This window comes from Thalia democratica, chromosome 6 (assembly GCF_965202585.1).
Source record: "Thalia democratica chromosome 6, ktThaDemo2.hap1.1, whole genome shotgun sequence".
NCBI classification, from domain to species: Eukaryota; Metazoa; Chordata; class Thaliacea; order Salpida; family Salpidae; genus Thalia; species Thalia democratica.
In genome coordinates this window covers 18,967,549-18,980,702 of record NC_139170.1, presented here as the reverse complement: position 1 = coordinate 18,980,702, position 13,154 = coordinate 18,967,549, and the positions used below count along the sequence as shown (strand labels likewise).

The window sequence follows — 13,154 nt, the reverse complement described above, 5'->3', positions numbered from 1 at the left end:
TATAAACAATTAAAGATTTTTGCATGGCAAGCTGTAATAGATTCGCAGTTTCTGGTTTACCGATCCTTGATTTATTGCTCATCAATAAATAAAATTGTAATATTTCATAATTCCTACATGGAATTTCAAATGTACAAATTAAAATGTACTATTATTAAAACAAATAAACTGATATGTAAAATATTCATAGTCACCAACTAATGGGTACTTTTTTTTTTGTTTAATTAATAATTATTTCTATAAATAAACCAAAAACACTTAACTACATGCAATAAATGTTAAAAACATATCAATTGTAGCTAATCACTATAAATGGTTATTAAGTTAGAGTTTTGTAAAAAGGTTAATTTTGTTTTTGTAGTCTAAAAAAATAGCTTACTAATTTGTCCATTTATATTTTTTAGTATTTGTTGTACCTGTAACAACTTATTTTTATATTTTTTGATTTAAAATTTTTTTTTTGTTATAAACTCAACTACCTTATGGAAGTTTTTAAGATAGTTGACAAACTAACTAACTTTAGATTAAATTTGGTAAACCTTAAATTTTCTGGAAAGATTTTTTTAACAAAACTGAGCTTACAACTATCACTAAATGATCAGGACTGTTTCATTGCATATAATTAAGACGGGAACGTATCAAAATTGTACGAGGGGACTACACTGCACGAAGACAAAATTGCACTAAGGCAAAAAATTAGACGAAGTAATTTTGCACGAAGACAAATTTGCACGAGAGGACAAAATTGCATGAAGACAACTTTGCACCAAGGGTCAATTTCGCTTGAGTTACAATTTTACAAGGAGGGTCACTTTAGAACGAGAGTAAAAAATAATAAAAAAAGAAAATAAAGTTACTGACCGAGGGTAACGTTTAGGGGTAACAGTGATAGTAAAAAAAACAGTAAAATAAAAATAATAAGAAAAAATTTATAATTTTTTTTTAACCCGTGCAAAACTGTCTTTGTGCAAAAGTGTCTTCGTGCAATTTTATCCCGTCATGCAAAAGTATATTCGTGTAATTTTGTGCCCTGGTGCAAATTTAACGGCTACCCAATTAAAACATTTCATAATAATATAAATGATCTTTAACTAACAATTGACCGAAACCGGGATTTTCCAAACTTATGGCAAAATACTTTGAATCGCATCAAATTTTAAAGCTGATTATTGGAAAAATATCTAGTACAGTTATTTTGTTGTAAACTTTAATAAAATAAAAATAACTATTAAAGAACATGGAAATTAAAAAAAAAAAATTAAAAAGCTTTTCAAGTCAAAAAAAGGATCATCAATACCGGCTCTAAAATAAATCATAAATTAAATTTTGTATTGACCATGACTTTACAGCTTTCAAATTAAACCAGGAATAATAAAATTTTACTATTTTATGATACTTTTTAAATATTTCTTTTAGATTTTTATGCTAACACTACTCCTAAACGATAATAATACTCTTGTTTTAAGAATTACAACTCAACTAAATAAATAATGACTTACAACCCTATACCAGTGTTCATAGTTATTTAAAAACATTTTACTGACGTTTTTCCTAAACTTTGTTGGTTGGTACCCAGATGAAACGACATAACCTATTATTTTAGTTCTAACTGTTTAGCCTGTTCATATTTAGCACATTTTTTATTCAAAAGATGTACTTAAATAAACATGGAATTTTATTATCATTAAAGTCAACAGTCATACTTAAAGTTTTTCTTTCAGAATGCTAGCTCGCATACTCTTTTGTTTCTAATAATTTTAATTACAGCACCATTATATATGATATTGTCCTCTTGATAAATATAATTACCTCTTTGCAAGAAGTTCTTAAAAGCGTCAATTTAAAAGTAAATTTTTAGTACCGAAGTAATAATATCTACTCAAAACGTAAAACTTTTAGAAATTTCTTTTAATAATTCAGAAATTTCGAGAATTTAAAATGCCACAAACTGATATTGTGCAAATTAATTTTCTAAAAAAAAGGTTTACCCAGACAGGTATGAGCCCTACTATACCATTATTTTATCAAAAATTTTAAATTTTAAAAGATGTTATGTAATTCGATATAATGTTTGATCTAGTTGTGATTCTAAATTATAAAACAATAGAAAAGATGCTGATTGGTCTCATTTTATTCGACAAAGAAAAAATCATGTGAAGAACAATTATCTTAAACGTTACACTTAAATAAAATAAATAGCTAAATCGGTTACATATTGCCGCAGAGTTAAGAAGTAGTTGGCCCAGAAAGTCTGGAAATGAAAAAGTTCTATGTATCTTTACTTTAAAATATAGTTTAACAGCAAACATCCTTATAGGACGGAATATCTTAGGAACCTAATAGTGTCGAACTAAAGAAAACGGAACAATAGAAGTTTAAATGTTATAGAGTTCATAAAGAAAAAAACAAAGTATTTTTAACCTGGCTACAACATAGGTATAAGTTCAAAAGTTTAGGTTCAAACTATCATTATCAATGAACAAACATAATAAAAAGAATAAACTACAAAATTGCTATGATGTAAAGTATCGATTCATAAAAACAAAGAAGCAATCACAAAAAGCTGCTTTATGGCAACAGCACAAGGCCTGATAAGAAATAAAAACCTCCTAACAATCTATGAAAAGTGTCGGTAGAACCGAGCAGCATTCTATCATCCTAATAAACTTGTTATGTGGAATTCAGCCATCCTGCTTAGGTGGAGTGTACCATCCCTGTTTATCGTGAATCTGCACCAACTTCCTGTATGACGTTTTGGCACGAGCTAGTGAGTACTGATTCTGCAAAGATTAAATTTTACTCCTACGGCAGTTTTAAGGTTTTTCAGTAATTAACAAAAAAAACTTACTTGTTTGTATTGTAGTCTAGGTATTCAGACTTTTAAGTTATAGTAGCAATTTATCATCACAAAAACTTATTTGTGTTAACATATTTTTAAATTAAATATTGTTGTAATTTTAATATTTTTTTTTAAATAATGAGAAGTTTTATTTTATATTGTAAAAATTACTATTTGATAATCAACTAAAATATTTACACACTATACTGTAGTTAAAATAAAGATTTATACTAATAGTAAAATAAAAACAACTGTATGTAACAAATCTATGTTTTAGGTTGTCACTTTAAAAGTACTTTTTCTCAATATAAAACTAAATAAATCTTTAACGCATTAACCTATTATGATATTTCTACTTATTAAGAACTTTTAAGTACTATTAATAAATTAAAAAGTATTCGAACTTAACATAATTTTAATAAGTTTTAATAACTAACACGTTAAAATATCTAAGTAATTTTTTTTGACTTACTGCAGATTGCCCGAATCTAATTCTGGCTTTTCCTTTAGCCATGGTAGCCATGATCTGTACAATGAGCGACTCAATAGAGTATGCGGACGACCAACCTTGCTTTGTAAGAAGTTCCATGCAAATTGCTCCACCGCTCAGCACAAACCTGTTGAAATTTGATTTACTTGTATAACTTCCAGTATTAAATTTCGAAAGCTACGAAACAATATATACTTGTAAAAATTAGAGAAATAGTAAAATTAAAATTAACTGATTAGAATAATGAAAATTACATTTTGTATAACAAAAAATAAATTCTCTAACAAAATTACACTTTTGTTCATAGATTACTTACCCTCCCGACATAACAGGGCTAATAACCCTGCAAAATGGCGGGTCAAAGGGAAAGTTATTTGGAAAGGAAATTCCTATGGTAACACAAGCTTCAGTTGTGTGCTTTGGATCATTCTTAAGCCTGTCCAAGTCTTTTTGCAGCAAAGAATCTTCATCAACTTTTAAGATTGACACTTGCCAGTCGTATAAAGAGTCATTTACAAGCTCCACAGATATTTGTCCTGATAAAATTTACCATTATAAAAAAAGTTTTTGAAAAACTTTACTATTTAGTTGTAAAGTATATTTATATGACATTCTATTACTGTTTTTGTTAAAAGCTTACTGAATTATAATATTAAAAAGTATATATATCTAATTAAAAATAAATAAATTGTAGTTAGTAAATACTAAAATAAAACAAATGGGCAAATTACTAAAAACTTCTTGTTTATAAAAAAGCCCATTTTAATTTTTCTGTGTGTAAGTTTTCATAAGGAGAACTAGTTTTCATGAAAAAAAAGACATACATTGTACCTGTAAACTATTTTATATTTCTTTTATAACACTAGTATTTCAAGAAACTAATAAATAATACATTCATTAATCACTAAAGATTTTGAGTAAAAAGCTACCAGATTATGTTTTTTAACGGACAACATTTAGTTTATATAGAAAATTTTACAATTTTAGCCTGACATATTCCAATTTACATTGATATTTTCCTAACCCTTGTTGTTAGTAAGGTTAAACTCTTCTTCTAACCAGAAGAAACTACGTAGCCTATTAGTATGGTTGTAATAGCATAGTCTATTAATATTAAACTGTTTTGTACATATTTTACTTTTAATTTCAAAATTATATTATTAGGTATGACACTGGAAAAATTCATAAGAATTTGAAATGTTTTTGAAGTCAATGAGTTTTAACAAATAAAACAGCTTGGCAGATTTTTTAAAACAAGATTTTTTTGTTTAATTATTTTACTTAGTCAATTTTTTTTTTTTTTGAAAAACAAATAGTAGTACAAATTAAAATTAACATATAAAAAAAAGCAGGTAAACTTTTTCAAATATTTATATTTTTTATTTCCCAAACTATTTTATTACATAAGCAGGGTTCGTGCGCGAAATTTTTTTCATTTAGCCTGACTGGGACCAATTTAGCCTGACATTTTTTTCAAAGTAAGGAAAATCCCCTTTAGAAGTCATTTTAGATATTGAGGGGTCTTAATTAGTACTATTGTAGTCTCCGACTTCAAATAGCTTTATCTCAAAAACATTTTGAGCTTTTTAATCTGCAAAATGCAACTCATAGCTTAGTTACAACTCAATAAAATAAGACTAAATTGTGAAAAAGGTGATTGACCCCCCTTTGCCCTTAACATAAAAAACTCAGTGATAAGTTTTAAAATAAGTGTTTTACCTAATACTAGTGTAAAAATTTAATATATATTACTAAACACAATTGTTCAATTTAATTAAACACCAAGTAAAAACATTATAACCAGAAGATTTTTAACAAAACGACGTGCATTGTCGTGATTTATTAAAATTTAAAATGAAACGCTTATACGAGTATTGAAATTCAAACAAACAGCGAAGTTGTTGAACTTAACCCTAATGTTTAAACTGTATTTTTTTTATGAATTTTTATAATTATGACGTATATAATCTAGTCAAAACAAAATAATGAACATTCTTTCAAAATTTTTAGAGATTCAACAAAAGGTTTTTAGCATTTATTTTTAAAAATACTGACTGATTTTGTCTTTAATAACTAAATCATTATTTAGAAATAAAATCACATCCTAATTTAATCTTAAAAAAATTTCTCAATTCTTTTTAATCAAAAATTTTGAAGCATTTGATTTAAGAAAAACTGACATTCTCAAATTTTTAAATAAAAAAACTGATTTAGCCTGACGTTTTTCAACTTTTTTCAAAAAAACTGATTTAGCCTTACTTAGCCTGATTTAGCCTGACGCGCACGAACCCTGCATAAGCCCGGAAAGCTTATAAAAATTTGAGTTGTTTGAAATTGATTTCTCATTTAACTGCTTCAGACATATTAAATAATTTTTTAGCAATTTTTTAAAACTAATGAGCCTTCAATGAATAAGACAATTTGATATAATAAGAATCTTTTGACTAATTACTAGAGTATACAATAAAACTTAGAGAGAAACACATATATATTATTATAAAAAAGAACGTTTTCATATTAAAATTAACATTAAAAAACACAAAAAAACTTAGCAATAATTTTTACTAAAAGGTAGTTTGATTTTTAGTATGTTGAAAACTGTTAAAAAAATAATGTTAATTAACACTGAATTTGGCAAGGTTTAGTGACTCAAATGTTAATCTTTCCTAAATCACCTTAAAAATTTAATTAATGTTTCTTAACTAAATAAGCTTTATGAAATTTTCGAGTTAACAAAACTGGGTTGTTAAATGGACTTAGGATTTTTAAAACTTTAGTTTGCTGTTTCGGTTGATAAGATTTATGGAAAAAGATTTTATTATATAAAGATAGATGGTTGCTAACATTACTTTACATTTTTTGGTCAAAAATAAAACAAAGTGAATAGGACAGCGTTGCCACTCGTTTTTTCAAAATTTAAATTGTTTGGTCTATTTTTAGTTATAAGTTAAGTTTAAGGCAAGAAACTGTGTTAAATAGTATAAAAACATTGAAAAGATACTATTAAGCTACTTTAAATGTGTATTTTAATAAAATAAATTTTTGATGATGACAAATTTGTTTATCTATATCATAGAATTTTTGTGCCAAATCGAAATTTTACTTCTTAAAATGTTATAAATTCCTGGTTTTTTTAGTGATTTTGTTCAAAATTCTAGGTTTTTTCAGGATTTTTTGCCTAAATTGTCAAATTCCAGGTTTTAGGTAAAGTGGCAACCCTGATATGAGTAAAAGTTAAAGTACTATCTAAATTAGATCTTAGGTAAAAAATATTCCTTAACACAGTAAAAATAAAATCTTATATAAAACTTATTATTTGTTTCAAATAATGTATTATTTTAGAGAAACACTCTTATAGTTGTTTAATTATACTTTTCAAATAATTATAATTTAAGAAGTATATTGTTTTAAAAAAATAGTGAACTAAATTGATCAACAATTTATATTGTATGTCTTTATAAATAAAGATATTTTAGCATTTCTTGAAAACTTAGAATTTGATTTTGTAAAGGCTAATAAGTGATTTAAATTAAAAAATAACACCTTTTTTTAGAGCTTCTGACTTGTAGAGTTCTCTCAGTTCTTTCATTAGTCGATCAGAAGCTTGAATAGAACCAGTTGTTAAAGTTCCCTGTAATGTTCAAATGATAACTTTAAAGCAAAGATATAGAAAAAATATATTTATTACCCAAAGTATTCCACTATTACCAGTATATTTGAAAACCTTACAGAAACTGGAACAATTTTTGCTTTAATTTAGTGGTAAATAAAATAAACAATATTTTTTTTTAGGCATGTGCTATGTTAAGAAACCTTGAGACAATTTGAACGTCAATAAAAAAAAAATAAAAAAAAACAGGATTTGCAGCAAAACTTTAAGTTTTAGAATTATATTTTATCAAACCATTGTTGATCGGCACCCACTTTGGATTATAAATAGATGAAACGAAACAGCTTACTAATTTAGTTGTAATGTAATACTAATAAAGTTTTTTTTTTTCAAATTATATTTTTAGATATGACCTCTTGAAAATATCGTAAGGATTTAAGTAGTCAAAACTTCAATTGTCGTGTAACTACTACAGACATATTTACAATTCATTTTTTAAATAAATTCAATTACTGCAACCTTTTAAGTATAACCTATTTTTTAAAGCATAAAGTAAAACATAAGAAAACTACTACGTTAAGTCTGATAGCTTTTGTTCAAATATTTTATTATTTTGAAAAGTTTATTTTTTAATAGCATTTTGAACCCAAGAAATGTTAAGCATTTTTTAAAACAAACCCTAACATTTTGACAATATTTCCTAAAAAAAGTGGTTTAACTCAACAGGTATGAGAACTTTAAATACAATTTTATGATCTTTAAATAAAAACAACAAACATGTTTTTCTAAAAGTTGTAAAATAGTTATTTATAACAGCTTTATTATGGTTCATTATATAACACTTATTAATTTAAGTTAGCATTGAAAGAAGTAATTTAAATAAAAGCTTCTAGAAAACATTTAATTTTTCGATAAGTAAACTTTATTATCTATTACAAAACAAACCACCAAGTTTAATAACATGAAATATATAGTTAAAGTTTGTGAAATTTATACACAATAGTTCTTTAAGTACTAATGAAATCAAAAGTCAAAAGTAGAATAATAATATATAAGCAAAACTACTACACTTTATAAATATCTTAATGTAACGAAACAATTTATTAACTTTTCTAAATGAGTTAAAATTTATTAAATGATCTTATGAGCTAAAATTTATCTGAACGAATAGAATACATATTAAATTTAAAATAAGTTTTAGTGACTTTTAAAATAGAAATTTAAACAAAAAATAAGGTGTACTACATTAGTATATAAATTTTTATTAATTTTTTTAGTAATTACAAACACTCAGAAAAAAAAAGACAGTTTAAAAAGGCTGTTTAAGTACGCTTATCGCTTTAATAACTATTTGTGATTCTTATACTATTTTTTTATAAAAAAAAGGTATGACAATAAAGTAGTTTATTTTCAGTAGCTTTAAAAGTTTCAGTAGTTTTATTAATATTCATCAAAACTAAAATCTTTATCAAAAAATTTTAATAATTTATTAACCTAAAAAATCTTGTAAATATTACACGTTTGTAATTGTAATAAATGACATTTAAAAATCTAAACTTACTTGATAATTTATTTTATAGTAAAATTATGTATGTATAATATTTATTCTTAAAGTTGTGACAAATAAATTAAAATGATCAAAGTTCAATTTGTTGATTAGGTATTTTTGTTGTAAGTAAATATTTTGCAAACAAAAAATAATCTACAGAGTTATAATTACCCGGATGTGTTTCTGACGTTGCTGCTGTTTTATTTTGGTAAGAACTTTCTGATTTTCCTGACTGATGCCTTGATCTTCTTTCTTAGCTTGTTCAGTCTCAACTTTGACGAAATGATGCAGTTCTTCATCATGCTGTAATTTACTTAGAGTAAGAACAAAAAAAAAATCTTGGCGTTAAGAAAACGTTATCAATTTATTTGGTATAGTGTATTACATTATCAAAGACATTAAAAAATTGATGATAGCTAAAAATCATATACAGATAAATTTATAAATTGTTTTAGTAATAAAAAATCAACAAATATTTAAATAAAGTATTTTAAAAGTAAAAACACCAACGTCTTCAATATCATCAAAGTTGTCACTTTCCTCTGATGACGAAACATCCATAAAATCATCATACTCCTGGTTTCTTTCGTAGTCAAATTTGTAAGTTTCCATTTTAAAGTTTCCGTTGTTTGAATTGTCGTTCTTCGATGATGACGAAAATCCCTTTTAAAATGTTTAAAAAGTTGGTAGAATTTAAGTTATTTTATCTCATATTTTGACATGAGTTAAGGGCATAGGGGGGCATAGAAAAAACAGTTTTTTTTTTGTTTTTTTGTTATAAATTTTTAAGTTCTTAATTTTTTTAAATTTTGTTCTAACAGTTATATGTCAAAATTTATTTTGAATTTTTATAATCTGTAAAAAGCATTTTGTAGCTTAGTAAAAACTATATAAAATAAATCAAATTTCAAAAAAAAAGTGTTTTACCCCCTTATGCCCTTAAATTATATAAGCTTTGACAAGATAAAAAAATCTTTTTTTACATAAACCACTTAGTTGTAATATAATAAATGTATAAAAAAATCAAAACGTATTACTTAAACTTAATAATTATTTATCACAATTAAACTACAAAAAAAAATTGAGATAATTTAAATACATAAATTAATTATTAAGTCAGAAATGTTGATGTTAAAAATATCTACTTTATTTTACTTTATTTAAATTTGTCAATTGTATATTTTCAGACATAAAATTAAAGAACATCCTACAGCTTAAGTTTTCATGTCTACACATTTTAAAATTACTAAATTAGTAATAAGGCTAGTTGAATTTTAATATTTTAAAAAGTAAATACGAACTATTTTATCACAATGACACCAAAAACTAGTTTATGGTTCCTCCTTGTCTAAGAAAGAAAACTTTCCTGATTTTACAACTTGAAAAACTTTGCACACCTTACAATATTTAAACTTGATACTTAACAGTTGTAATTACTTAGTATTTAAATTTAAATAATAAATATACATGCTAACATTTTCTGTTGAAGACTTAAGTTCTTCTAGTTGTGGTGGTGGAGAAATTTTGAACTTTTCGCAAAGTTCACTAACAAGGTAAATTGTCATTCTTGAAACCTATAAAATTAAAAAAATTTAACTAGTCTCTTAATAAAGTTTTATTAATAGGGTTGCCATATATATTTTCAATTTTTTTCAAGATTTTCTGAATTTTTTCAGGTTTTTGAAAGTACAAGTTATTTAGTTTATTTTTAATACAAAATTAAGTATAAGGTAAAAAACTATTTTAAATAGTTTAATATTATTGTTACTGCAATGCTACATTAAATGCCTTATATAATTTTTGAAATTGTAAATAAAACTAAAAGAAATATTGTATATGATAGATTTTGTTTCTTATTAAATTTCATAAAGTAAATTGTTTAATATTGTTTAAAATTCCCTGTTTTCCAGGTTTTGTGTGATCTAGTTCAAAATTACAGTTTTCCAGGTTTTTTTTTGCCTAAATTGTCAAATTCCAGGTTTTTTTAGGTTTTTAGGTTCATGACAACCCTGTATCAAATTGTAAAAGCAATGGTTGTATAAACACATAAAACAGCAACTTTAATAAAAAATGAAGACACACTTGTAATTAAATTGATAGCAATACTTTCTTAAATATTTTAGAACACAATAAATTTTAATAAATTTTATAATACAAATAAACAAAATACTAAAATTTTATGGAAGAAAAATAATTTTTTAACAATTATAGACAAAAATCATTAAAAAAATAGTTTTATTTGTGGACTATTTCCAGTAATAATCAAAAACTGCAAATTAAATATTACCTAATTACACTTACTATGTTAAATTACAACAGCAATATGCTAGCATGAAAAAAAATTAAGTACTGAAACACTGATTTAAAATTTCTATGTTTAACTTTTAACCAAATAATTTATCTATCCTATTAATTATATCAAATATACATGACAACATTGTATATTTTTTGTCAGCTAATAAATGTATTTAAAGGATTCTTCTAAATTAATATTTTAATAGACGACTAGTTGTTTTCAAAAATAAAGCTTGATGAAGCATTTGTAAAATTTTTCAATCTTACTGTTAGGTCTTTAGAAAAATTATTCTGTTTTGAAAGTTCTTCCATTATTCCTTCAACTCTACTGTCTTCTGATTCTGAGTACCACATATATGATGTGCATGCTGACTCCTGGTTTAAAAGTTCACACAGTTTATCAAAACAAAAAAAAAAATATAAATATAAAGCTCATAGTTTTACCATTTGTAGTTATTTAAAAGTGTATATTGTAAATCATAACGTAAGTTATACTTTTATTTTTGCTTTATCTAATATTTACTTTAGATATTTACTTTTTTACAGAGATTAACATTGGCCCTTATTTTGAAGTATATATTTATTACCCCAAAATAAATTTTACAAAACATACAAACTTTTATTAATTCATGAATTGTATCCAGTTTGTTTAGTAAAACTTTTGAAACAAACCTATGGGATGAAATTTATAATTTCTAATTTTCCAAAAATAAAAAAGGTTTTTTTTTTGTTATAAAACTTTTATTTTTTAATTTTTTTAAATTTTGTTCAGACAGAACTTTCTAAATATTGCAAGGAACATTTCCTTAAAATTTGAGGTAGTTATCTCAAAAAACGTAGGAGAAGATAGAATTTTTGTGATTTCTAGTTATTCCCTGTTTTAGTTTGCGCCTCCCATAAGGAACCTATTGTTGCCTTTGACTTTGACCAGCTGTATCTCAAAAATTATTATGAATTTTAAAATCTGTAAAAAGCATCTTGTAGCTTAGTAAAAACTTTATAAAATATGATCAAATTGTGAAAAAAAAGTCTAAATAAAAAAGACAAAATAAAACTGCTACATTGGTAACTTTTTACATCTTATTATAATCAATTGTTCTCTTTGCAAGCTTTAAGCAACTTTAAGCTCTAAGCTACTTTTTCATTCTGATTTAACTTTATGATAAGCAATGTTACTGTAGGAACTATTTTAATTTTTCAAAACTTTATAGTATATTATTGGAGCTCTAAAATAATGTTCAATGTTAATTATCATTAAAAATATTTTGCTATAGCTTTTTAAAATTAAAAATGTTGTTATCTAATAAAAATAATCTTCTTCAAACAAATAGATAATGAATTTGTTATTTGTTATGTTCTTACGTAAATTAAACTTTGATACAAAACTAAACTTTAAATATTAAAACTTTAAAGAATACCCGCATACATAATAAATATATTGATTTTTAATTTGTTATTATTGTTTTATGTCAGCATATAATAACAGTATTTAAGTAAAAACAGAACTTACTGAAATTGTACAAATTATTTTGTGTTGTTTTTTGTCTTTGTCACTAAAATGACAGCAAATTTCATCGGAAGAACTAGACTTGAAAAAAAAAGTTGAGTCTTTTTTATTAAACACTTTTGAAATGTTACTTATTTGTTGCTTTAATAACGATGTCATTTTATATTACATCTACCTGTGAGTTTTTGAATTTCATAATGTTAATAAAGCTTAATTATTTTTTTTAGACATAAAACAAAAAGTTAACACTTTTACTTATTGCTAGCACTATTTCTCTAAAAATATTTTATTTCAAAGAGCTTTTTTGTACAATAACTCACTCTATTAGAGGTCTTACAAATAAATTATAGAAATTTTAACAAACCTAAATGTAAATATCAAAGCTTAACTCAAATTTACAAGTTATATTATAGAATGATAAGAACCTAATAAAAAACAAAAAAAAACATTAAGGGCATAGCTTTTTTTTTAAATGTTATCTTATTTTATATAGTTTTTACTAAGCTACAAAATGCTTCTTACAGATTTTAAAAACTCTAAATAATTTTTGAGATACAGCCGGTCAAAGTCAGAGGCAACAATAGGTTCCTTATGGGAGGAGCAAACTAAAACAACAAAAATAGACTATTTCACTAAAAATCTATCTTCTCTTACGTTTTTTGAAATAACTACCTCAAATTTTCAGGGAATGTTCCTTGATATATTTAGAAAATTCTGTAGGAAAGAATTTTTAAAAATATTTAAAAATAAAACTTTTATATGAAAAATAAACAAAAAATATATATTTTTTTTTCAAATTTTGTTCTAACAGAATTTTTAAAATATTGCAAGGAACATTTCCTAAAAGTTTGAGGTAGTTATCTC

At 24.4% G+C, this 13,154-nt stretch overlaps 1 protein-coding gene across 1 annotated transcript; it reads right to left on the bottom strand.

Annotated features, from left to right (window-relative positions):
* Nucleotides 1–2,130: 2,130 nt before the first annotated feature.
* LOC145837812 (ubiquitin-conjugating enzyme E2 Q2-like) lies at nucleotides 2,131–12,461 on the bottom strand. Its single transcript, XM_082945263.1, has 9 exons — nucleotides 12,294–12,461; nucleotides 11,051–11,158; nucleotides 9,964–10,062; nucleotides 8,999–9,151; nucleotides 8,660–8,791; nucleotides 6,873–6,960; nucleotides 3,646–3,865; nucleotides 3,312–3,456; nucleotides 2,131–2,780 (listed from the first exon to the last, which is right to left on the bottom strand). The coding sequence occupies exons 1-9, from the start codon at nucleotides 12,447–12,449 to the stop codon at nucleotides 2,682–2,684; spliced, it is 1,200 nt and encodes a 399-aa protein (XP_082801389.1). The 5' UTR covers nucleotides 12,450–12,461; the 3' UTR covers nucleotides 2,131–2,681.
* Nucleotides 12,462–13,154: the final 693 nt, after the last annotated feature.